General features: G+C 40.5%; 2 protein-coding genes across 2 annotated transcripts in view; one reads left to right on the top strand and one right to left on the bottom strand.

Annotated features, from left to right (window-relative positions):
• The window catches only part of LOC143298821 (dolichyl pyrophosphate Glc1Man9GlcNAc2 alpha-1,3-glucosyltransferase-like), a 21,756-nt gene extending 14,775 nt beyond the window's left edge, over window positions 1–6,981 (bottom strand). The window contains exons 1-5 of the mRNA XM_076611811.1: window positions 6,917–6,981; window positions 4,382–4,460; window positions 3,648–3,841; window positions 1,698–1,816; window positions 1,027–1,094 (exon numbers count right to left, since the gene is read on the bottom strand). Coding sequence (XP_076467926.1) covers window positions 1,027–1,094; window positions 1,698–1,816; window positions 3,648–3,841; window positions 4,382–4,460; window positions 6,917–6,981 — 525 coding nt within the window. The remainder of the gene's footprint in view (window positions 1–1,026; window positions 1,095–1,697; window positions 1,817–3,647; window positions 3,842–4,381; window positions 4,461–6,916) is intronic.
• Window positions 6,982–15,304: 8,323 nt separating this feature from the next.
• LOC143299211 (dolichyl-diphosphooligosaccharide--protein glycosyltransferase subunit TUSC3-like) lies at window positions 15,305–27,616 on the top strand. Its single transcript, XM_076612400.1, has 11 exons — window positions 15,305–15,426; window positions 17,211–17,380; window positions 17,695–17,812; window positions 18,210–18,292; window positions 19,069–19,126; window positions 20,910–21,050; window positions 22,262–22,351; window positions 24,480–24,543; window positions 24,963–25,037; window positions 26,160–26,250; window positions 27,430–27,616. The coding sequence occupies exons 1-11, from the start codon at window positions 15,322–15,324 to the stop codon at window positions 27,443–27,445; spliced, it is 1,011 nt and encodes a 336-aa protein (XP_076468515.1). The 5' UTR covers window positions 15,305–15,321; the 3' UTR covers window positions 27,446–27,616.
• Window positions 27,617–27,816: the final 200 nt, after the last annotated feature.

A 27,816-nucleotide genomic window follows, 5' to 3' on the forward strand; every position in this document is an offset into this window, starting at 1 on the left:
GCTCATCATTCATTTTCGGTGTCATTCAGTCAAGCTACAGTCACACACACACACACACATATATTCAAGTGGACTTTTCTTAAGAATTTTGCCAGGGACAACCCTTTTGTTGCTGTGTGCGTCTTTTGCATGTACTATGTGAGTGCTGTACATGGGACCTTGGTTTGTCATCTCATCTGAAGAACTGGCGTCCATACCACCTCTCATGGTCTAGTGGAGGGGAGAAAATTCTGGCCAGTGTGAGACACCACATACCAGTCCCCATATTTTCTGATCACAGGCAAAGTAAGCAGTGTCAAAAAGAAAGATCTGATCAAACAAAATACAGACTTTCATCAGCAGGTATTCAAACCTTTATCATTTAATCAATTCACAAACGAAAGACTTTTTCAGCTTAGACAGACTGAACATTTTAGAGAAAACTCATTAATGCAATATGGCAAGGTCTGTATTCCTCTTGTAAGTTACCACAACTGTTTTGGAGGCAAGCGGAAGGCCTAAAGTGGTATCTTTAGCATTATTACATCCCAGAGAATATGAATATGTCTTTACCGAAGCCAAAGCACAGTGTTTTTCATATATGTATACTGAATGATGACAATAAGTTATATATACAAACCAGTTGAACATCTCACAGTCATACTTTTTCTTTTGTGCCAGTCTCATTATGTATGTGTGGGGTGGGTGGTTGGGTGGTTGGGTGGGTGAGTGGTATGTGTGGGTGTGTGGGTGTGAATGTGAATATGAATGTAAGTGTGTGTGTGTGTGTGTGCACGTGTGTACATGTGCATGTGTGTCTATATGTGTGTGTTTGTGCATCTGTGTTTGATGCATGTCCCTACCAACACATTATGTGTCAGTGTAATTTCAAGCAATCATGGTCTGATAGATACGAAACATCATAATGAAAAAGACAAATCTGTATGAATTATGTAATACAGGTTGATGGAGCATTCTGAAACATGCTGATCTAACACACATGCACACTCACAGGCACAGCAACTAACAAACACTAAAGCTGCTTACCTCATACATACACACGATAGACAGCAGGAGCAACCCACTGAGAAGTCCATTGTACTGAAAATGAATATCTTTACATGGTTAAAGCAAATCCACATAGGGCAGTTTGAAAACAACACAAATTCTTTTTCTTCTTCTCTAACCACTAATAACATAGATGATAAATGCTTACCAACACTTCCAACTGAAACAACATAAGTAATTTTGAATGTAAGCAAATATATATAACAATGAACCTGAAGGGCAAATAATATGGCAACTGTCAAATATCTGTTATATTGCAGCTAGAACTTCTGGTAATACTTAAATCTTTTTAATGCTTAATACTTTTCTTTTTCTTACACTGAATTAAAAAAAAAAAGTCTTCTCCAAAATGATGAGATCACACTGTAATACTACTATGAAAATTACACTATGTTTACAACTTAAAACTTACAACTATTATGCTCATACCCACATCCACAGCAAAACAGAGATGGGAAAAAAGGTGAGAGATAGACAGAGACTGAGGCTGAGAGAGAGTTTCTGAATGATTCTAAGAAACTGATCTAATTCTGCTTTCAGTTCAGCTAGATATTCTTGTCCTTTCCTGTGAAGATCACTCAGTGTTAGTCTCACATTCTTTTCACCTTTGTTTCCCTCTTCAAGACGTCTATATGCCCCTCAAAGGATACGATCCACAAGGAAAAGGCCAAAATTGGCAATCAGCAGCACGGCAGCGACAAGAGATGGATTGACAAAGATGTCCTCCTGTTCCTCCTTCTTCTTCACCCTCATACACTTCGTGACGAACCTGCCAGCACACAATCGCTCCCACAATCACAAATGATAATTGATAATGATTATAATAATGTTGATGATAACAATAATGTTGATAATGTTGATACTACTACCACTACTAATGTTGATACTAATATTAATTCATAATAATAGTATCAATAATAATTGAAGCAATAATAATAATAATAACAACAAAAATGATAACAATGATAATGGGAATGTGCAGTTACACAGTATTTAGCCAACAGTTCTTAGTGTGTTTAACAATATATGTGGGATAAATACAGTACAGGAGTATGAAAAATACTAATGATACAAACTCTCTTGAAATACTATTTTGAAATGGTGTCACAGCATTCATAACACAAACCTGTCTCCCACCTATTCTTAAGAAACCAAATACTCTGGTAAGCACTAGCTGCAGTAAATAAGCGCAGCTGTGAATAACAACCAGGGATACTTATTATTTTTCATTTAACAAATTGATATTAGCACTGTCATAATGAAACAGATGGTGAATAAAATGATCATGCTGCAAACATAATTTCACAGAGAGACTTATGAATACTGGGAAAGCAGGTTTTTTGGGGGCAAGCTTGCATTTTCTTCAGGATCAGTATCTTTCCAACAGGTGCTTCAGCCATGGTTCTTCTTCTTCTTCTGCGTTCGTGGGCTTCAACTCCCACGTTCACTCGTATATACGCGAGTGGGCTTTTTAAGTGTATGACTGTTTTTACCCCGCTATGTGGGCAGCCATACTCCGTTTTCGGGGGTGTGCATGCTGGGTATGTTCTTGTTTCCATAACCCACTGAACGCTGACATGGATTACAGATCTTTAATGTGCGTATTTGATCTTATGTTTGCGTATACACACGAAGGGGGTTCAGGCACTGGCAGGTCTGCACATATGTTGACCTGGGAGATCGTAAAAATCTCCACCCTTTACCCACCAAGCGCCGTCACCGTGATTCGAACCCGGGACCCTCAGATCAAAAGTCCAACGCTTTAACCATTCGGCTATGGCGCCTGTCAGCCATGTGGTTAAAATACTGGGTTCAAATCCGTGTCATGGTGCCCAGTGGGTTAACCAACTTAGTGGTGGAGGTTTTAGTTTTTCCTATCTCCCTGGTCAACAGATGTGGAGATGTGCCAGTACCTGAACCCTCCTTCCTGTGTATACACACAGTGAATGATAAAATTAACAGTAATGATGATAAGCTTCCTGGCAGGAAGCTTGTGGCATTTACAATGAAAGTAAAACATACATAGATATATACATACAGTATGCATTCAAGAATGACATACCATACACAAACAAGTATGTGCACACCCAAACACACATGCAAACACACACAACCAGCAGAATTTCAAGAAGTATGGTACATTAGTCAAATGTACATGTTAAAGATCCCATAATCCAAGTCAGAGTCATTTGATTGGTTATGGAAACAAGATTTTACCCAGCATGCACAATCCCAAAAACAGAGTACTGCTGCTCACAGAGTGGGTTAAGAAAGGTCATACATGTAGAAACCCACTCATACACATCAGTGAATCAGTGAACCTGTGATTTGCAGCCAGTGAACACAGAAGAAGAAGGACAAGTGACCTAATGTGTGTCAATATCTCATAATCTTCCAACCAAACCAAGAATTGTCCTATGGGTTTATTGCCAAGTCTGTTCTGTGTGGCAACCATTTTAGCAAATATGTAAAGTATTACTCTTGACATAAAATGTGTAGACACAGTCTCCTTACTCCAAACATGTAGACAAAGTCTCCAAGCTTCAAATGTCTGCACAAAATCTCCTTACTCCAAAAACGCAGACAAAAAATCTACTCACTCTTTGACAGCAAGTATGTAGACAAGGTCAGTGACAATGACTGACAACCGTTGGAAGAGAATCGTGGCATCACTGGCATAGTTGAGGTTGGTGATCACAAGCATGTCAGGATCAAAGTAGCGGGCAACTTGTGACAAGAAGTATTCGAACCAAGCAAACAATGGAGGGTAATCCAGTGTCCATTCAGAGGTTTTCTTAAAAAAAAAACCCAACAAAAACACACAAGTTATTTTCAAACATAAATGAATAATCAAAGTTTCATTATTGTCCCCGCATATATATATATATATGCTTGTGTGTGTGTGTGTGTGTGTGTGTGTGTGTGTGTGTGTGTGTGTGTGTGTGTGTGTGTTTGTGGGTGGGTGTGTGGGTGTGTGAATGTACAATCACAAATTTGACTCAACATTATGCTTAACATAGCTTAAATGAAGAATTTTGGGTACACTAATTCTACACCAGAAGGATCTCATCACAACATGCAAAGCTTCAGGGACTCTGTGTCAGTGTACGTATTGCTTCACTGAACACCATATAAGTCAGTAAAATGATTCTTTAAAAAAAAAGAAAAAAAAAGAAGGCAAGTGCTATACTCATTATTTTTTTCTGCTTTCTGATTTTCACTCACATATGCACACACACACACACACACACACACACACACACACACAACTATGCATATCACACTTATTATGACACATCACACACCCACCACACACACATATTTTTGTTTTTACCTCTTGATACCATTGACTGTAATGAAGAGAATGGGTAACTGCCAGCCAGTTCCTGTGCACTTCAAAATCAGTTGATCGACTAGAAAGGGGGAAAAAAGAGAAAAAGAATGATGTTCACTAATACTTACAATAATAATAATCAATAACAAAAATAATCATTAATGTTTGCTTTGGAAAAAAAACTACATTATCCCTTCATGTAAAGCAAGCCATTACAAGTAAAAGAAATTTATATATACTGACAAACTGTGCAATCAAAGATTGCAATTTATATGAATAATGTTTCTCATACAATTTGAAACATAATATACAATATATGTAACATTATTCAGTAACTGGTGAATAGGTGAATAGTAGCTGCGGACGTTTAAAACATAATTTCTCATATAATTTTTTAGTTATTCGTACACTTAAATATGATGATTAAAAACACTATTTGAAACAGCGTTTTACTTTTTACTGTTTCGACCCGTCAGTAAATGAAATGAGTATGTTATCTCCTGTTTTAGGTGTGTAGATGTTTGAGGGAGTCTGTGTATCTTGTACATTTCAACATTGGCTTTTCTCAGCTACCACATTTGGCATAACAGTCAGTATTGTTGGTGGCTGTATTGATCAACAGCACCAGTAGTAGACATACATGTAGTATGTACAAGCATAATCAGAAGTAGCAAGAACGCTACCACTAGTCACTAGTAGTAAGTAGCTTTACCAATCTACAATTACATCAAATTCAACCAAAAGTGGATAAGGCCATTTTATTTCTGCTGTAAATCTGGTTTCCTTAAACTGTCAGTCATATCTAATATTAATCATTTAATGGTATGTGATTGCAAAGATTTTTTTTCAAAGTTAGATTATATCTTCATAAGTTTATACCATTATCCATGTACAGTATTAGTATTACAGAATTTTTGTTAGTGCTTGTAACAGTAAAAGTAATATTAGTAGCATCAGCTATGGTAGTTAAAATAACAATTACGAGGGTCATTCAATAAATAAGGTGAATTTTTCGGTATAAGGACTTCTAATACAGATAGAAGCTTACTTTTTTAATTTTTTTTGTTTTGTTTTACTTCTTTTTCACATGGATTTAATTTGTTTTGCAGATTAAAAAAAACTTTGAGAGTTTTGGCGATTAACAAAGATGGCCGACCAAGAAGCATGCTCCAGGATTGAACAGCGGTCAGTTATCAAGTTTTTGGTTGCTGAAGGGTGCAAACCAGTTGAAATTCATAGGAGAATGTCAACTGTGTATGGTGCCACATGTTTCAGCCGAAAAAATGTCTACAAGTGGGCTAAATTGTTTAAAGAAGGACGGAGCAGTGTTGAGGATGAAGACAGGCCTGGAAGGCCTACAGAAGTGAGGTCTCCTGAGGTGATCGAATCAGTCAATGACCTCATTCAGTCTGACAGAAGGGTGACAGTGGATGACATTGCAAGGACTTTGAGCTTATCTGTTGGGACAGCACACAAAATCGTCCATGATGACCTTGGCTACTCGAAGGTCAGCTGCCGGTGGGTGCCAAAGATGCTTACTCCAGAGCACAAACAGAGGAGGGTCGAGTTGTCCCAGCAGTGTTTCTGCCGCTATGAGAAGGATGGTGATGAGTTTCTGAAGAAGTTTAACCTGTTTGGTCCCTTGAAAGCGTTCACGAGAGGCACGAAGTTTGAAAGTGACGATGAAGTCAAAAGTGTTGTGAGCGACTGGCTGAGACATCAGTCCAAAGATTTTTACGCTGAGGGAATACAGAAGTTTGTGCACAGATGGGAAAAGTGTGTGACAGTACTGGGAGACTACGTTGAAAAAAAAAAAGAAGTAAGCTTCTATCTGTATTAGAAGTCCTTATACCGAAAAATTCACCTTATTTATTGAATGACCCTCGTATATTTCATTAAATTTATCTATTTCAGAATATCAGTGTTCTTTGTGCTCAGACAAATTACACCCTCTGTTCAAATTTATATCAAAATATGGTATGTTTGCATCATGTCTATGATGTGAAAGAATTTCATGATGTATGTAATCGTGTACATCATACATTTATTCTGAAGACATTAAGTACCATATGAAATTTCACACACACACACACACACACATTGCTGGGCCCAAGGTTCCTGCTGGTCTTTGAACAAAAAATCTTTGGGGGGTAGTAGTGGGGGTGGTTGTTTTTGTTTTTTATTTGTGCAATGTTAATCTGCACGATCTGACTTATTCTCTTTTCACAAGATCAGAGGCACGCATTCACACAAATAGGATTAAACTTAGCTCTGTTTAATTCTGTTTTCATTAGACTTATGGTTGCTGACACGAATGTCCAATCGATGTATTAAATGAAAACAGGGGCAATAAAGTATGAGAATGTAGCGGAAATGTTTTTGAAACCGAAAGTCATCCTCTTGATCATGCCACGTCTGCAGCAGACATTTGAAATCACAACAGCGAATATTTCACAAAGCATGCACATTTGATAAAATTCATTAATCATAGAGGGAATAATATCAGTTACAGTACCGAAGTGACCACAAACTTACTAAGATGGAATCAAAAGTAGTTTGAACGCAGTCGCCACGCCGGCTATCGCCCAGAAGGTAGCCATTTTGCATCATATACAAGGGTCATCACTCTCTCATGTGAAAAAGAGTACACGTTCTCGAGGCGAACAAAATGTACCGAAGTTGTTTCATGGACATATGATTATAGTATATATATTTGTATCTCAGTGAGGTATATCCAAGGGCTCTGTGCTGCCCTTTACTTATTAAACAAGGGAGGGAGAGCGTGTGGGGGTAGTCAGATTGACCGATTCGCGCGTGTGCACACACATGTTCACTGACTGCCGGAGTGGCAGCGTGCCAGTCTCATGTGTGCTGCAGCACGTGTACATGTCGTGTGTGCCTGTGCGTGTTTGTGTGTGCGAGTTCGTGTCTGGATTTGAGATAGAGAGCCCCATCACACACAAAAGGCACACGCACACTCAAACATCCAACCATAAAATAAAAACCGGAACACAAGCATACACACACAAATGTTAATTACAATATCAACTTTGTGCAACGAGTTGTGCCAACCCACTTGGAAAGTTAGGTAGCCCTGACAAGGGCTGTAGAGATGGAAGAGGAAAATGAATGGGAAAAACCCCCATTTAGATTTTGGCAGCGGCCTTTTTGGGTGTCTTCATCTTGGGCTTAGCGACCTTCGCCACCTTCTTGGAAGCTTTTTTGACCGGAAACTTGTTAGTCTTTGGTCTAGGAGCCTTCTTGGGAGTGCTGGTTGCGGCTTTCTTAGCTGCAGTTGTCTTGGGCTTTTTGTCTGCCGTTTTCTTGGAAACAGCTTTGGTATTCTTTTTCGCTAGTTTTTTTGGTTTGGCAGCAGCACGCTTCTTCTCTCCCAGACGGAAAGAACCACAAGCTCCGGTACCCTTCGTTTGTTTGAAGGTGCCAGCCTTGATGCCGGCCTTCAGGGCTGCCTTCACATGGTTGTTAATCCTCGAGGTCCTGACGCCCACCTTGTAGTTGGCCATTATATACTTGAGGATGGCCTGGCGGGAGGAACCACCGCGCTCCTTCAGAGAGGTAATGGCGGTGGTAATCATGACGCTGTATTGAGGATATAGAGCTGGCTTTGCGAGCTTCCTGGGCTTGATAGCAGTCTTCTTGGCAGAAGGTGGTGTAGCGGGAACATCCATGGCGATGCAAAGAAAGCAAGACGTTTTTCGTTGAGCGAAAGTCTCTGGCGAGCAGTCGGTCAGGTTTCTCCCTCAGCGAAGTGACGAAGTTGTGGTGGCCGCAGCCTTTTTATTCTGGGGCAGCGAGCTGCAAAGCCAGCGCCGCGCGGCAGCGAGCAAATCGGCCCTCGCGAAGCCTCGATTGGCCAAATCTGTGTTTGTTGCCGTTCAGTTTTCCTGCTCTAATTTTTCATTTCGATCAAAACCATGTACAATCTGCATATCACCATAATCGTCGATGAATAAACTATCGTTTGGTATATAATTGAGTGCAAATTTCGCAGACACCGTAGAGAAATCTGAAAATAAAATCGACTGTTAGAACCATGTGAAACGGACTTTTAGAACAAAATGTAAAAATTTACAAACAATTTCACGACTGTCATTGAAACTACGTTAAAGACTGATTCATATAACTTTTATCTTTCATTTGCAGCAAAATTTACATCTCTTGAGCTTGTGTGGAAGAACTTTGATGCAGTTTTTCGAGTGATACAAAACACAGCATCGGCCCTGCCTTCCATTTCACGATCGTGTTTTATCGTTGTGATTCGTCATCTTTCGTTGATGTGTTTCGTCCACTCTGGTTAAAATCCAATGGTATGTCTAAAACATATATAGCTCGGATGCTAATGATAACATTGATAATGAAAACAGTCGCTTTAGTCCTAGTTAAATGGTCATTTTTGGTCGATAGAAATACTAGTTTTCCAAAATGGCGTCCGACCACGAAACACACTTTCTCTCCAGGTACTGGGCAAAAGAGCCTGTGATTCATTACACCAGCAAACTGAACATGCACTTACGCGTTTTTGTCTTTAAGAACAGTTGGAACATGAATTGTGTGTGTTGACTGATCATTAAATGTTTCAATTTAACAGTTCATTCGGCGTGTTTGATTGACGTTTTTGTTTGAAGCCGTCAGCCATGTTTGTTGTCCATACATAAAATGTAGGCTAAATATCAAAATTTAACGAACAAACACCGCATCAGCTGGCCGAACAAAAGTTTTGTATCACGTCAGGTTTGCTTCAGTCTTAGAACCGTTAACTGAATAGCACTAATTCCGTGTCAGTCAACGCCGATGGCCGAGTTTTCTGTTCGGTTGTTTTTCAGGTGTGGGGTGGTGGTGGCTTCTTTTCTCTTTCAACTTCCCCCTCTTTCCCTGTATCATTTTTTTCTGATGAAAGCGGTGACTGGGGCCACCGGAATATGCAGCCGGGTAGCAGTACAAGTAAATATAAGTGAAGTTGTTGTTGTTGTTGTTGTTTTCATTCTGAGTAAAGAAAACTTTCTAGATATAAAGCCAATTAACACTCAGTGTAATGGACTGAGGTCAACTGAACATGGCTTACCAGCCCTGAGTTTAGCCGGCCTCTATTTTGCACGAGGCATGTTTAGTTTATGTCTCTGTCAGTCATTTGATCAACAGTAATGAAGGCTGGTACGATGTTATCTAGAAGACAGCGAAATTTCAATTAAAAACTTCACTGAACTGGTAGGCAGCCCGAGAAACTGACGTGCTGGAGTAACATGAAAGACATGGGAGGAAATCAAAGGTTCAGTACACATTCAACACAACAAAACTGAAAACTATGATGAAAACGAACTTTTTGTGTCATGTTAGAGGCTATACTCTGAATGGATCTTGCCACTGACGCTGTTCACAGTTTCAGTTACGGATCCAGGACGCCGGGCCATATAGGGCCGTCTGTCACTCAGCGGTGTACTAGTATCTACAATTGAGTATCAGTTGATGGGACTGACCATGAGTCACTGCTACACACACACACACACACACACACACACACACACACTGAATCAGTGGCACTAACACCGACACACACTGACTCCGACAGTGACACTGACACACAAACACACACACACACGGTACACACACACACACACACACACACACACACACACACGTACTGACTCAGTGACAAGTACACACACACACGCAGTGACAAGTACACACACGTACACACACACGAACAGACACGCACGCACACACACACGGAGAGCGCGCACACACACACATACACACACACACTGACACACTCACACACACACACACACACACACACACACCACTGGCACACACACACACACACACACACACACGTCACACACACAAACTGACACACACACACATACACAAACTCACTGACTGGACTGACACACATTGGCACACACACACACACACACACACACACACACACACACACACACACCACACACTCACCGTGCACACAGACACAGACATACACACACACACACACGCATGCGCGCACTGACACACAGTTCGTCGTCAGTTTTTTAGTCAGTGCCTTATGTGTATGTGTGTTTGGCAATCAGTGAACTGAGATATAGATAGACAGAGAAAAATAAATGAATGAATGAATGAATGAAATCACTTCAGTTCACTTACTCAAGGAGGTGTAACTTCGTTCGGATCAATCCATATACGCTCCACCACATCTGCAAAGCGGATGCCTGAGCAGTATAGCACAACGCGCTCAGTTATGCGTTGACGAGGAACTTGAGGAAAGAAAATGAAATATATTAAAGCAGAAACAAATAACTGGATACATAACTGAATCAATGAATAAATATGTAAATTAAAGGGAAAAAAAGTAAGCAGATAGATGATGAAATGAAATAAAGCGTGGGGGAGGGGGGGGGACAAGAAAAAAAAGAAGAAAAGTCAATAAGTAGATAAATAAAGAATAAAGACAATATGATGTAAACGAATAAACACATAAGCAAATAAATGTAATAAATATACAGGCCACACACACACACACACACACACACACACACACACACACACACATACACAAACACAGAGAGTTCGTCGTCAGTTTGTTAGTCAGTGCCTTATGTGTATGTATGTGGATACGCGTGTTTAGCAACCAGTGAAGATCTAGATAGAGAGAGAGAGAGAGAGAGAGAGAGAGAGAGAGAGAGAGAGAGAGAGAGAGAGAGAGAGAGAGAGAAGAATGAATCAACGAATGAATAAATGAATACAAACAAACACAAACGCGTGGTCGATCTCATTGCATCATTGTTTCTTTTGTTTTAATTGTCACTGACATGTCAAAGACAGTCAGTCTGTATTGTGTTCCGCCGTTGTGCGGAGTTGTGTGGAGAAGCTGTTGCTGAACAATCAAGAAAACAATTAGGTGTGTTGTACGCATGATAATATATAAACATACACATAACACGAGGTAAATAAGGTGTGACGTAAAATACATGCACACGGACAAGTTGAGAGAATGAAATGACTTCAGTTCACTTACTGAAGGAGGCGTCACTTCGTTCGGACTAACCCATATACACCACACCACATCTGCTTTGCAGAAGCCTGACCAGCAGCGAAACCCAAGTCAGGCCACATGGGGAAAAGAATAAAATAAGATAAAGCAGAAACAAATAAATGGATATATAATTAGCCTACATGCCTTTGGGTAAACGTTCAGTTTTGTTGGAGAAAGGTGCTACACTACCGGTGTTGTTGGACAGTGACATGAAGTGTTGCCCCTCTTTGTTTTGCCACTGAATGTATTTCTAATGGTTCATGTTCTGTCTGATACGTGTATACTGCATGACTTTTTCTGGGTTTCTACAAATTAACTCACCGAATTCTGACGGAGATTGCAGTAGCCTAAAAGTATATTTATCTTCTGCACGCATAGTACACACATGAGGGGGGTTCAGGCAATAGCTGGTCTGCACATCTCTTGACCTGGCAGGTCAATCCCAGTAGCGCCTGGTGGACTGAGGGAGGGTGTTTTCAGTATCCATCTGTCCCCCATCTTCTCAAAAGCCCGCAAGTAAAAGCTCTGAAGCGAAACGGAACAGCCTAGACGAGTGCAAGCTGTTTAAAACTCGTGCAGTATGCCTATTTTGATACATACTCGTGACATGTGGCTGTGGGCGTATCACGGCTTGGTCAGCGCGATGACCTCTCTGGAAAGAAAGCAGCAGACCACTTCATAAACGTCTATGAAAACATCAGCAATCTGGAAGTCCCTCCTGAACATAGATCTGCAGTGCACAGGTCCCAAGGTGAACTTCATGAGAAAGAGCCCCAAGAGGAAGTCATGACCTCAGCTTTCACAGAGAAAAAGCTGGAGGAAGCGTTGCAGAGCCTCAACCTGAAGAAGTCACCTGGACCAGACGGAATCACAAATGAAATTATTGTGAGGCAGCCACAACAGTCTCGCAGAACTCCACAAGAACAACAGGGCAGGTGGTGGTGTTCTCAGACGCTCTCTCCCTGCTCCAAACCCTCAAGAACTCCCACTGCAAAGAACAGAACCATCTCACTTCAGCCCTTGTTGCCCTGAGTGCCAGAGTGGAGAAAGTGGTGATACAATGGGTACCAGCACACTGTGGCATCAGAGGCAACGAAAAAGCGGACATTCTGGCAAAAGACGGTGCACAGGAAGGAGCAGGCCAACAAACTGGTGTCATACGATGAAATCAAGACAATAATCAAGGCACAGCAAGGAATAAAGTGGCGCCTCCAGCACCCCAAATATGACCCAGAAGACAGATACCATTTGCTGGAACGACGGGAACAGGTCAAGATCTTCTGCCTGAGGACTGCCGGGACACAACCGCCTGCTCCACCACATGCACACAAAACTTAGGCATTGGACAGAGTGGAGAGTGCCCTTGTGATGAGGGACCAATGACAACCGACCACATCCTTCAAGACTGTAGGACGCATGCAGCATCCAGGAGGAAGTACTGGCCAACACCGACAGCAGTGGAAGCCAAACTGTACGGCACCCTGGAGGAGCTGCGACGGACGGCAGCCTTCATCGAGGACACCGGGCTGCTCATCTAATGGGAGGCGAACGAGGAAGAAGAAGGTCAGCGCGATGGGTAATGCAAAGGACATGCATCTGCTCCAGATTTTAAAAATATTATTGACTGATCAATTTTTTTTCGCAGCGGATGTGGTGTAGTGGTATAGTGTATATGGATCAGTCCGCACGCTTTGACACCTCTTTGAAACTGAAACTGTGTGCGTTGATGATAATGATGATGGTATATGTCGACGATAATTAGTTTATTTTGATGACGCTAATTCATCAAACACACACACACACACAACGCGCGCGCGCGCACACACACACACACACACACACACACACACACACACACACTGAAAAGATTTTGAATGATTATTCATTGCTTAGAATGTTTTCAGAAATTTTAAACTCCAGTCCAGTTGGTATCCTCCTTTGATGTATTACAATTAATGTTATGATTTATATTTACATTGTTGTAGGTTAATACTTGTTGATATGCATATACATATTCTCCCCCCCCCCCCCCCCCCCCCCCCCCCCCATGACATCTCATCCAATACACACCACAATCTCTTTAGACTTTTTCTTATAATAATCTACCTTTCCTCTGATACATAACATGAACCTTTTTTTTACACTAATATTCACATGCACTCCCTTTCCTTTATCCACTACTTGACTCCTTTCCGTCTAAAAACACTTATAGTGAATAGACGTTAAACTGAAGATAACACACACACACACACACACACACACACACACACACACACACACACACACACACACTGACACCAGTGACACACACAGCCAGAGTTCGTCGTCAGTTTGTCTGTCAGTCAGTTCCTCAAGTTAATTATGTGTACTGTGTGTGCATATGCATTTTTGGCAACCGCGTACGTACATACACACAACATGAACACAAAAACACACACACACTGACCCAGTGACAACACACACACACACACACACTCACTGACTCAGTCACACACACACTCACTGACTCAGTCACACACACACACACACACACACACACACACACACACACACACACACACACACACACTCAGTGACACACGGCACACTGACACAGTAAAACTGACACACACGTACACACACACCGTACAAACACACATTGGCACACAAACACCGGCACACCCCAACCCCGCTGGCCCCCACCCACATACATACATACACACTGACTGTCACACATTGGCACACACACATTTTCACCGATAGAAGCATGCCCGTCGGCGCGACAGCATGCGCGCGCACACACACCCTAACACTGAACTGAGCCGGAAAGCCGGCGGCGCGCACATACACACACACAAGCGCGCGCGCACAGACTCGACTGACCCACATACACACGCGCACGCACTGTTACACCGGCACACACACTGCACATACATGGCACACACACTGAGACACAGACACACACACACACAGAGGCAAACACACGGACGGACGCACTGGCACTGACACGGCAAACACACACACAATGAAGTGCTTGTGTGCATGCTAATAAAAACACAGGCACTGACACAGACACAGACAGCCAACCATGCAGCTAGCCAGACACACACACCGATTATGTGGCACACACAAACGTGTAATTACATGCACATAAAATTACGGTGCTGGCACACACAGACAGACAGACACACAGACAGACAGACAGACACACAAACAGACAGACAAACACTGACAGACACATTCACTAGCTGACACACAGACAGACAGATACACACACACACACACACACTGGCACATACACAAACACACAGACACGGCGGGTCTACAACTGATATGGTCTGACTTAGGAACTCTTAAAGGTGTGTAAACAGACAGAAATAAATATTATGGAAGAGATAACAGACTCAAATACATCGTTTAAAGTGGAACACACACAGAAATAATGTAGCACTGGGCTTCTTAGTTTGATTGAAGGGAAGTCAAATCTGCCTCGGAGCCAAGTTAAAATAATGTTTATCAGTTTATTTATTCATCTGTTTATCTATCTATTTATTCATCCATTTTCAGTGATAATCTTGAATGGAAGAACAAGCTTTCCAAATGCATAGTGCATAAAACAATGCCCGGTGAGGGGAAAACAGTATGAATATGTGCTGATCATGTAAAAAGCAACAACCAAACAAACAACACCACAAAAAAATACCATTTCCTCGTTGTCTCTTCCCAACATCATAAAAGAGATAAAAATCTTCAAAAAGAACTAATCTCCTATGGCCACGATTCTCAAATCTACTTTTAATGCCTGCAGTTTACTGTTTAGAGACAATAAAAATGATCTTTTCCGTAGCAGGGAACCCAATTTAGGATGCGTACCCGTTTAGAACCGGAAACTGTTTTGTCCTTCCACAGCAACATGGCTACCGCAAATCACTTTTGCCGTCTGCTTCTCTGCTGTGTTTTGCTGGTACATGCAGGATCACGGTCTGAATCTACATCGCAGAATAACAAAAAGAAGGAGGTACAAGTGTAGTGTCTGTTTGTTCTAATATTTTCCTTTTGTTTTGTTTTATGAACAGAGTGCATTATGAAGATAGAGCCACGTTCGCAACACGGTCACCGGCGCTCATCACAATGATTACATACGCGTACAGTTGACTAGCTTTTTGCATGGTTTCTTTTGGTGGAGACACCGACCGTTGTTACCACATGTTTGAGAATTGATGGAGACGATGCAGACTAGAAAAAATGAACCATTGGGTAAGAGTGGCTGACACTTTCTTGATGAAGGTGGGAGAGAGGAGGCTGGGCGTGGGCCTGATGCGTTACAGGGGAGGGAACTGTTGTTGCCATAGCGCTGTGGCAAGTGATCCGTTTCGTTGATTGAAGGAACAGACCAATGATATTGAAGAGAGGGTCAACTAAGTTGGAGTATGTCCTCAGTGATGAAACTTAAAGATCGGATGCTATGAAGACAAAATTATAAATGTTGTAAATTGATACTATATTATTTATTATTTATACGAGTGATTTACAGTACATGTAAAAGAAAACATATGTACAAAAGGAGACCAATATTGAAGGGGACTTAAAAAAGGCCCTGAGGCCTAGGCAGTCAAATGCCAGTCCCAACACTACTACTACTGTTACTACTATTATTACTAATACTACTACGCAGCTTCGCAGTGGGTCTTTTCAGTGTTCGTGATGTATCCATCTGTGAATGGGTGGACCATGGCTTCGTGTACACATGTTTGTTATTTGTTTTGATATACAGGGTTTTTTTTTCCTAATATACAGAAAGGATACTAATTTTGACATTAGTGCTGAGCACACGCATGAATGGCTCACCACCTTGTCATGGTCAGGTGGCTTGTGTATCTCAGTCAATGACTGAGATTATTGCAGGCTGGAGTTTTTTGACTTCTGGTAGGACCATCCAAGCTGGGCAGGTCAGATGGTAGAGATAACTGATTCCTAGTCCTCCAGGTTGGGGGTTAGGGACTGGGTTGACAACCCAGTTCTGTTAAAAAAAAAAAAGAGACTGTTACAGAAACCATAATAGCAACACCAGTTGGCTGCTCAGACCAGGGAGATTCCTCTTCAAAAGGGCTTATGACACAAGCTGGTGAAAGCGTAAGGGAAACCAGTCTGTCAACAAATTCTGATGATTAAGACTGAAACCAAGATAGGAACCTTGAACATCCAAATACTTAATGTAAAACAACCTGAGTTATAATTAAAAAAATATAATCTCAGAATTCTTGGTCTTTGAGAAACAAGATGGGACAGCACAGGACAGTTGAGACTCACAAGAGGAAATATGATTATCTAATCCAGACACAAAACACCAGACTGTGCACAAGCCTATGGCGTTGCACCACTTGCGTGACCAGAGGTATCAAAAGCTCTGCTAGAATGGGAACCAGTTTCATCTACAATTTTATTAGCAAGTTTCAACTCAGGGGAATGACGCTCTCTCATCTGTACATTATTTTTTTACTTTGACTTTGAGAAAGCTTTTGAGAAGAGTATGTGAAGAGACACATTGTCTAGAAGTTGATGCACCTCTATGGAATACCTACAAAATTCAGTGCCATTATTAAACAGTTGCATGACACACTCTGCATATCAGGTGACTCACAACGGCTTGCTGACAGATCTGTTTAATGTAGATTTGTAAGGAAAGGCATGAGACAGTGAGTGATGAATACTCCCCAGTGTTTGTGTTCTCTCTCATTTAACATATTATATCCTAGTCTTTTGTTGTTCTTATTGTTAAACTGGATGCTTTAATCTCGTCAGGGTTCTTTGGGGGACAAAGTGCAGCAGCTGACAGAATGGAACAACAAGAAGTCGATCATACGTCTGAATGGAGACAAGTTCCGACAGTATGTCAAATCACCACCACGCAACTACTCTGTCATTGTCATGCTGACAGCCCTGCAGGCCCAGAGGCAGTGTTCTGTTTGCAAGTAAGTGATGGATACTATATAGAGTGGAATTGTAATGAATGATCATTTTACAATCATTTAGAAGTGTTAGAACTGTTACAACACTCATTTGATAAGATCATGTTATCTTTATAGTTCCTTCCTGAAAAAGAAATGAAGGAGAATTACTATAACTGGGGGTAGGTAGGACAGCACAAGAAAGGCATCATGTAAACATCATGTCTTAGGTTTATGTACATAAATATGATTTTAAATATTGACAGTGTTTTCAGCCTGGATATGGCCTTCTGGGCTATATATGATACATGTTTCAAATGATGATGGAATCTTTGCAGACAAGCTAACGAGGAGTACCAGATCTTGGCCAATTCCTGGAGGTACTCCCAGCAGTACTCAAACGATCTTTTCTTCACCATGGTGGACTATGATGAAGGCCCTGACGTTTTTCAGAGCGTGAGTGTCTTTGTGGATCCTGTGAATCATTGTAAGAAATAAAACTTGTGGGTAAAAAAAGAAAAAGAAAGAAAGATGTTCATGTTGTTTTTATTTTTAAGAGTTTAAGAAAAGATTTATGCACAAGTTGACAAAAGAATGTTCATCAGTGAGGTTTTTTTAAAGCCTATGCTATAGACGTGTATAGGACAGAAAGACAACCTTTTGGTTTTGGAGCTGTCCAGATAGCCTATGATTGAAAGAACATAACAACAATCATTATTTTCCCTTTGTACTGTCAGGCAGATTTGGAATACCTCTTGATATTTGCAGCTTAAACTTGTTTGTCATATTATGCTTGTTACTTGTTATGTGTAATGTAAAATAGTGTGTAACACTGATCTGTCTTTTTTTTCAGATGAAAATCAACACTGCCCCTGTGTTCATGCACTTCCCAGCCAAGGGCAAGCCAAAGAAAGCTGACACTATGGATATACACAGGTATAGTCGGGTTCATCTGGATCAGTATTCTTGCAGTGGTTATCAACATAATCATCATTTAAATTAAAATTTGCAGACTGTCCTCCCATAATCAGTGATCTTCTGCCATACAAGAAAATGAATCTATTGACTACTGATACAGTAGTAATAATATTAATAAAACAGACACTAGACTGTGAGTATTACGTGTCTGTACTCTAACAAAGAAAAATGTCCAATTGTCTACACATGCTGCGCCTTAATGTACTCATTCAGTCCACAAACTGCAAAATGAAAATTTCCTAAAAAAAACAAACCCACACACATATCTTGAAAAAAGCATCAAAACTAAGATCACACTGTTACATACTGACTAATATTTAAGTACTTTTACAAACATGCTTATTTGGCACTCCCATTCCCACAAGCACATGTGTTGCTTGATACTAATAACCAATGGGGGATGTATGACTTTTTTATGAAGTAGATGACTGCTTTGCAGAACCACACCTATTCAACAGTGGTTGACAGTTTTTCTGTGTAAGTTTCTTTCAAGTTAATTTTAGTTTGAGAATTTTTTTTTATTTTTATTTTTTTGTTGTTCTCTGATGTTGAAAATTCCAAATCTTATATGTAGAAGAAAAGGTGGAGGAAGGAAAACTGGGGGGGTGGGGGTGGGGTGGGGGGTGGGGGTTGGGTTGTAGACGGGGAAGGAAGAGGAATACAATGTGCATTATTCTGATTATGTGCATTATTCTGATTACAGAGTTGGATTTTGTGCGTTGTTCTGATTACAGAGTTGGATTTCAGGCGGAGCAGATAGCCAAATGGGTGGCTGAGAGAACTGACATTCAGGTAACATGTCAACTGCTGTCTTCCCAAACAGATTAATATATTTTTAATGGCAGAGCATTGTCTGAAACATATTTGAATAAGTTGTTTGTTTTCTGCATGTTGGCATATTTTGTAATTTATGTTTACTCTCTCTCTTCTTTTTTTTTTTTTCAAACATGAGAATGGAAAGAAAAAACTAAGGTGTGGTTACAGAAGTTTAGAAGTGCATATGCATGAACGTATACATAACACACACACACACACACACACACACACACACACACACATTTATATGCATGCACACACACACACACACACATGCACATGCATACTTACATGCATACATACATATGCACATACATACGTAGACACTGGTACTCATACACACATGCAAATGCACACACATGAAGTACAGACACTTGCAATGAAACATGAACATAGACAAAGTGCACTTGTATAAACACACACTGTCCTGTTTCAGCAGTGTTTCAGTTTCTGCCAGTTAAACAGCTGTTGTAATTGTTTGCTAGTCTTTCCTTTTATTTTGTTATTATTGTTGTTTTTTAATAATGACTTTTGTTCTTTTCTGCTGTGATGACTCCTGTGATAAACTCTCAGTCTGTTGCCGTGAAGGGCTTGTTGTATATTGTCATGCACTGTATGAGAGAGACAGACTAGAACCCCTTACCAAACCCAGTTGTAATGCCCAGACAACACAGCTCACAGAACTCTCAGGAATAAAAAGTTCAGTATATATATAGATAGATAGATAGATAGATAGATAGATAGATAGATAGATAGATTAATTCAGTACATTATTATAAAACAAATTTTGAATTTAACTTACGAAAACAAACAAACAAAAAAACCCAGTCTGCTAGGAGATTTTTCTATCTGGATCTTACTCATCTTTGTCAGTATACCGTATGAAATTTCACAATCAATACGGACAGGTGAACTGTCAGGTGTTTCAAATTGTCTTCTCACTAACTTGTGAGACACAACATTTCAAAGTGTAGAATTTAATCTGGCTGATGACCTGTTGGGTTTACGCCGTGTTCTGTTCAGAAATGAAGATGGCCACATAGTACATGTCAAGCAGCTAACTCAGGAGTCCAACACAGACATTATCCAAAAGAAAAGAACCTTGAAGAACCTTGAACCAATTCACTCCCAAATTCACAAGCCACAATGTGTTCCTAAGCATGAAACATATCCACCACTTGAAACATTGTACATGAATTACTAGTGCCACAACAGCTTGCTGCTTGGTAAAACAGATGTGCATATTGTCTGAGACAGACTTCCCCCTCTGAAGACAGCCCACAGGATTAGCACAGACTCACAAAAATTATGACGATTGAAGAAGTAACGAGCAATTCCCAGCTGCTGAAAAGGCTCCATACAGTTAATTCTCCATTCAGATTCGTCCAAGGTGGATAGAGGCATGGGATAAGCATAACATTCTGTGGGGCCACAAATTGTCAGTGCTATCTGAAACTCTCCCCTCCAGTTCAGTTTGCTCTTTCTTCATTCTCAAGACAGCATATCACGAACCCCAAAAGAAAATGCTGCACAAAAAATCGCATCACACATAACATTGTTGTTCAATACATGGCATGTAAAGAAAACTCCTTCAAATATTCAATCAAGGATGAAGAATGATAGAAGAATGAGGATGTCATGAGTTGTGACATTTATTGTCTGTTTTATGCACTACCATTGAACAAGATGTATGAAAGTTGACTGCCTCTTGAACAGATATATTAAAGCTGACTGCCTCTTTTACCCTACTGGTGTTCAGATCCGTGTGTTCCGCCCCCCCAACTACTCTGGCACGCTGGCTCTTGTTTTGCTGTTTGCTCTGGTGGGCGGCTTGCTGTACCTGAAGCGCAACAACTTGGAGTTCCTCTACAACAAGAACTGCTGGGCGATGCTGGCTCTGGTGAGTTTGTGTGTGTGTGTGTGTGTGAGAGAGAGAGAGTGAGAGAGAGAGAGAAAGAGAGAGAGAGAGCATGAGTGTTTCTCTTTCCATCTATGGACAGGACCCTTGGATTGAAAGTCCAGTGCTCTAACCACACGGCTATTGTTTCTATTGTGTTTATATGTCCCTCAGGTTAAAGATTGTCTGATGTGTGAATTTCATCCTTGTGTTCGGAATGAAGACCTTATGTTGAAGGATCTGTCACTACAAGTCTTCTTTTTAAACTTAGAAGAGATCTGACACTTAGCGAAGGTGAACTGGCAGGTATGAAAATAAAAACCAAGTTTGCACTTTCACATTTGTACAAAATAGCAGCAACAAAGGTGTAGGGACAGACTTGGACAGAACTTAAATCATGACAAATAATATGCTCTCTGAAAAATGAGTGTTGTTGTATTAAATGGTGATGGTGGTTGGGTAGGCAGACAGGTGAGTGGGTGGCAGAGATTGTGGTATTGCTGTTGGTTTATTTGTGTGTTTGTGTGTGTGTTTGCTTTTTTTTTTATCACCACAAGTTTTTGCTGCATGGAACATTAACCTAGTCACTATAACCTGAAATAACTGAGGCAAGTTCAGCTTTGTATATATGAAAATATATAAAAGTATTCATAATGTCAAAATTCATCACCACATACCCACACTCATCAAATGTAACATTTCAAATAAGAAGTGAAATATGTGGGTGTACCAGCATTCCCACAGAGTCATGGAAGTGTGGAAAAGTCTTGGAAAAATAGGAAGAGCATTTTCAAGGCTGGGAAAGTCATGGAATTTTCATGATACCACCATATGTACAGTATTGAAGAAGATTAGGCTTGTGAAAAAAAAGAAGACAAACAAAGGCACTCAAAGTGATCAAAATCAAATAAATGTCAAGGCGTCAGTGAGATTTTGCTGTGCAACAGTGTTCAAGCATACCATACTCTCCCACCCACTTTTTTCTCTCTCAACCTCTCACTTTGTGTGAAATCCTTTTGTGTGTTTGTTCGTGCATGCTTGTATACATTTGTGTGTTACTTTGTTTTTGGGTCTTGGAAAATGTAAGACAGCACACAGTGTTTCAGAAAGAGTATAGAATTCAGTTCGCTCAGACTTCTGGCAACCGTGGTGTACTGTCATGTAGTTGAAAGATGTCAGTACTACAGAACAAGAGGGTGTGACTGTTGTTGCAGGCGGTGATCTTTGCCATGACGTCAGGACAGATGTGGAACCACATCCGCGGGCCGCCCCTCATGCACAGGAACCCCAACACTGGACAGATGGTCAGTTTCACTTTCCAGGAGGCGTTGAATAGTGCGGACTGATCCACATTTGCTACACCACATCTAAAGAATTCAACAACTACTACTACCACAAAAACGAAAGCATATACCTGACCTGTGCCAAAAAGGAAAGCATGTGCTTGACCTAAGCAAAAAAAAAAAAGGAATGCATATGCCTGATGTGTGCCAAAAAAGGAAAGCATATGCCTAAGCTATGTATGTCTGACCTATGCCAAAAAGGAAAGGGTAAGCTTGACCTGTGCCAAAAAGGAAAGCATACGCCTGACCTATGCCAAAAAGGAAAGCATGTGATTGACCTATGCCATAAAAGGAAAGCATATGCCTGACCTATACCATAAAAGGAAAGCATATGCCTGACCTATGCCAAAAAGAAAGCATAAGCTTGACCTGTGCCAAAAAGGAAAGCATATGCCTGACCTATGCCAAAAAGGAAAGCATAAGCTTGACCTGTGCCAAAAAGGAAAGCATATGCCTGACCTATGCAAAAATTAAAAAGGAAAGCATATGCCTGACCTATGCCAAAAAGGAAAGCATAAGCTTGACCTATGCCAAAAACTGAATCAGAAAGCATATACCTGACCTATGCCAAAAGGAAGGCATTTGCATGATCCAGCCAGAAAGGACAGCATAAGCTGAACCTATGTCAAAAAGGAAAGCATGTCCCTGACCAATGCCAAAACGGAAAGCATATGCCTGACCTATACCAATAAGGAAAGCATATTATGCCTGACCCATGCCAAAAAGGAAAGCATATATGTCAGATCTGAGCATAGACCCAACACACTGGTCAGGCCATGAGACAGTCACAGCTGGGGAATCTTAGAGCTTGAAGCTGTGAAGAGACAAACAGGTCATGTAAATAACTTACAGTTAAAAGTCAGCATCTTTACCATGATGCAGTTTAGCATTTATAGTGAATGGAGGATCGGATGCAGTTTTCTTTATCTGAGTGGCTTGAGTGGAGGAAAAGAAGATTTTCTTTTCTTTGTAAGTAATGTACAGGATACCAGCATGTACACAGGCAGGTTTGTGGAAACAATGTAAAAGCGTGTCTTGACAGTGAATCATAAAACCAGGAAGAAGCCCTAGGGAAAAATGTTTTACTATTTATTAAACATGAAATGATTTTTGAAATCACACAGAGCATTCCAAATTATGGTTACCATTATATGGTTATCTTGTCAGACTGCCCACTAAGGTATGTTTACAGGCAGAAGCATAAAGCTGCAGACTTATTTTCTTGTGAAAGATGTTTGTATGGTATTGTGTTACTTTTTTGCCTAAACAGATTTCTCTGTGTGAAATGCTTCCAAGGGAGAGTGTGCGAATGTGTCACCACAGTGCAGCATCACCTTTTTTTGTTTTGTTTTCTGTTTGCAAATGTATTTGTCTTCAGTATCAGAGTGGAGTTTTCTTCATAATTTTGCCAGGGACAACTGTTTCGTTGCCATGGGTACTTTTATGTGCGCAGAGTGGATGTTACACATGGGACCTCGGTTTATCATCATATCATAAATTGACATGTGACTGAATCAGTTTAGTTTGTCATGTGAATGAATGAACTTGGGTTTCCTGTCCTGGGTGTGTGAGTGATTCAGATCTAGTGACGAGTGTGTTGTGTTGTGTGTGTACAGACTTTGATCCAATTTGCAGCCTATTATCCAATTCATTATGGACTTAGTATTGCCCTAATATCAAGTGTAATTGTGTCAGTGATGTGACAGTTTAGCATACAATTTTTTTTACAATAAGTTAATGAAACTTTACATGCAAGAACGTGTGTCATCACAAGGCACTGGGAATGTTTGTATTTTTAACTTTCTACATTCATAGTCAGTTGTTTCTCGTGATAGATCAACAGCCTCACTTTTACAAAGACCTATAAGTAACTTCATTAATTGTACTACTGTTATTTCAAATATTCACTGTTGATTCCACCCTCCATCTACCCTGTTTCCTCCAACTCACCATTCAACTCTACCTGCTCTCTTACCTTCCAAAATCGATAGCATTCAAATGTGAAAATTAATGCTTTAACAAAATGTCTACAATCACCAGTATGTGTGATGGGACATTAAACAAAATTCCTCCTCCTGTTTGTGTGCAGCACTACATCCACGGCAGCAGTCAGGGCCAGTTCATCATGGAGACCTACATTGTCATGCTGCTACGTATCCTTTCTCTGTGCTCACAGTCTGCCTTACCCCTCTTCACCATACTTGTGCTGGCTTAACATCTTGACTGCCGAGAAAAAAAAGAAGAAAAAAAAAGAAAAAGAAAGAAAGCTCAAAGTGGTGTATCAAGTCATAAATCAATATCCAGAACAGTCAGCCCAAAACTGAAAATTTGCTCATTAATGAGATCCTGTTTGAAGTATCTGTCACTGTTGGTCTTCTGGTCTTCTCTTGTGTTTCCATTGGAGATGAGTGTTATGGAGATGGGTGTCCTTATGGAGATTCCTGTTCATAAGGAGTTGCCTGTCCATATGGAGATGGGTGTCTTTATGGAGATGGTGGTTGTCCTTTTGGAGATGGGTGTCCTCATAGAGACACCTGTCCTTGAAGAGATGGTTGTCCTTAACTGAGCACAGACTGCTCAGTGGTGGTGGGTTTCATCATGCTGAATGAGGCCAACACCTTGAAGGGAGACCCCGGCAAGAGGAGGAGTGAGTTGATTGTGTTGTGAACGCTCTTTGTCTTTGTTTCTCTGTGCCTATTGTGATTGTGTTGCGAATGCTGTCTTTGTGTTTTCTTTCTGCGCATTGTGATTGTGTTATGCGCTGTCTTTGTGTTTCTTTTCTTTGGGTTTTGTGTTGTGCACACTGTTTTTGTTTTATTTGTGTGCACTTTGATTGTGCTGTGTACAATGTGTGTTGTGCAGTCTTGTGTTTTGTAGGCATTGTGTTGTGCACACTGTGTTTCATGAGCACTGTGCTATGCATACTGTCTTTGTTTATTTTGTGCGCATTGTGTTGCGCACACTGTGTTTATTTTGTGCATGTTGTGTTGTGCACACTGTGTTTCATGTGCATTGTGTTGTGCACTTTGTCTTTGTGTTTCTTTTATTCGCATAGGGATTGTGTTGTGCACAATTTATTTGTTTCACTTGTTGTGAGTGTCCCAGGCAGACTGTTGAATAAGGAAACCAGCATAATGCCAGTTTGAAAGATCACCCACAGGTCTGTGCTGAACATTTTCCTTGGAGGCACAGGGAAGCTGTAGCAAATGCGGTCTGATCTCTTTGCCAGAGCCACTCCGCATGTCATTTCATTTCTGAGTTAGCACAAGCATCAAGTTGCCCAAGGAAGTCAGTCAGCTGAAGCATGGTTTGGACAACTGCACACCAGAACCAGATGCCATCACACCAGATTAATGAGGCAGACAATTGTAGTTAAGACAGCATGCAAAACCTTGTGCAAATATGGAGCTTCACACATTAAGTGATAGATTCCCCCTTCCTTATAATTTTCATGGACCCCTATCTTTATGCACACGCACACAGACACACAGACACACACACTTGATCGTCTTGTCACATTATGCGAAATTATATCAAATTACAGTAATACTACCGCCAACGCACATGCGTGCAAGCTGGTGAAGAAAAGATACCTCAACCATGCTGGTAAAAAAGTGTTGTCTTCCAACTGAAAAGGTGCATGTTGCCACTGACAAAACAGTTTTGCTGATGAGGTCTGAATAATATACCATAAGGGTGACATTTACCACATAAGACTGAGAAATGTTTACCATTTGTGTCAAAAGTAACAAACCTATTCTGGTTTCAGTTCTAGCACTGGCAGGACTTGGCTGTGTGGCCATCTTCTTCAGCCTCTTGCTGTCGGTGTTCAGATCCAAGTATCAAGGATACCCATACAGGTAATGGTATTCAGATCTGTACAGGCAGTGGTTTGTAATGCATTGTATTGCTCTTATGTCACAACAGATTTCTGTGTGTGAAATTTGGGCTGCTCTCCGCAGGGAGAATGCACTGCTGCAGTGCAGTGCCACCCCACAGATCCATTTTTCCCTACCTGCAAGTGTATTTGTTTTCCTATCAAAGTGGAATTTTTCAACAGAATTTTGCTGGGGTCACCTTTTTTTGTTGCTTTTGGCATTTTTACATGTGCTAAAGCATGCTAAACACAGGACCTCTGTTTATTGTCTCATCCAAATTAGTGCCCAGACCACCACTCAAGGTCTAGTATTCAGATCCCAGTATCAGGGATACCTGTACAAGTAACGGTATTTAGATCCCAGTGTTGATAATACTCATGTGGATATTGGTTTAGTTGTAGTGATTTGGTGTTCCTTACAATCACGAAGTACCAAATGTATGGGAAGTAGATTTTTAAACAGATGTCAGGGAGGGATGCACCCTAAAAAAAAGTCACTGTCAAATAATGTTATCCATTATAGATTGTTGTGCATGTGAGAGATTGAATAAACCAGTGATAACTCATGAAAGATCAACTGTATGATGATAATAATGACATTGTGCAATTATGTAGCGCTTACCCTACTGCCCTAAGCACATTTAACTTGTCATGAATAGGGAGCCAGAATACTAAAAACATTAAACTTAAAGGTACTAACTGGCTAAAAAGACTATTTTAAAGAGAGAAATATTACTTAATACACACATCTCTCCCACCTCACCCTCGCCACAGTTACTCACACACACACACATGCACACTGACATGCATGCACACACAGACATCCATAGAAAGATCATGATCAAAAATACTGTTAGAACAAATATATTTTAAGATAAGGTATGAAAAAGGAAATAGCAGACCAGTCTTCTTGTGGAAGATTTCCAGAACGAAGGACAGTAGTGTGCAGATGTTCAGAAACCATGCAGGCATGAGATTCTTCAGACCCTTGTCTCAAATCAGATTTAAAGGAAGATCTGGAAAGTGTTAAATTTTAAAGTTTAATATATAATGGTGGAGATAATGCAATGACTTAGACTGACACAGAAAGTCTCTGTCTCATAACTGCCATGGGACTTGGGTTTGTATCCCTTTTTCTCAAAATATCCATTTTCTGTTTCAGCTTCCTGTTCAAGTAATCAAGTCTGCGCCTAGTTGATCCCCTGTTCTTGTTCTCTGTCCTCCTGGTGTCAGTGAGCATGAAGAATATTGATGTCTACGGTACAGTGAAATCAACATAACAACTGCTGCAAAACAGTCTATTTTTCTTTTCTTTTTTTTTTTTAGAATAAAAATGCCAAGTTTCTGTTCTGATGGACAGTCTGTTAAAAAACAAGCTGAACTGATGTTGACATATTGTGTTTAACCAACTCAGTGATCATTCCATTTGCTTCACCATGCAGTGTAAGAATTTTAATGAAGATTGTCTCTTTTTCTGAAATTCATTGATAATCCAGCTCTTGAAAAAAAAAAAAATCTTGTTTGTTAATTTGCTGAAAAAAAGTTTGTT

The sequence above is a fragment of the Babylonia areolata genome, chromosome 24 (assembly GCF_041734735.1).
Source record: "Babylonia areolata isolate BAREFJ2019XMU chromosome 24, ASM4173473v1, whole genome shotgun sequence".
Classification (NCBI taxonomy): Eukaryota; Metazoa; Mollusca; class Gastropoda; order Neogastropoda; family Buccinidae; genus Babylonia; species Babylonia areolata.

What these genes read in the sequence shown, in the direction of transcription:
- LOC143299211 (XM_076612400.1), top strand. Translation starts at nt 15,322, where the DNA reads ATGGCTACCGCAAATCACTTTTGCCGTCTGCTTCTCTGCTGTGTTTTG. An exon ending in GCCCTGACGTTTTTCAGAGC is followed by an intron (nt 17,813 to 18,209) that starts GTGAGTGTCTTT and finishes CTTTTTTTTCAG; the next exon opens with ATGAAAATCAACACTGCCCC. An exon ending in AGACCCCGGCAAGAGGAGGA is followed by an intron (nt 25,038 to 26,159) that starts GTGAGTTGATTG and finishes TTCTGGTTTCAG; the next exon opens with TTCTAGCACTGGCAGGACTT.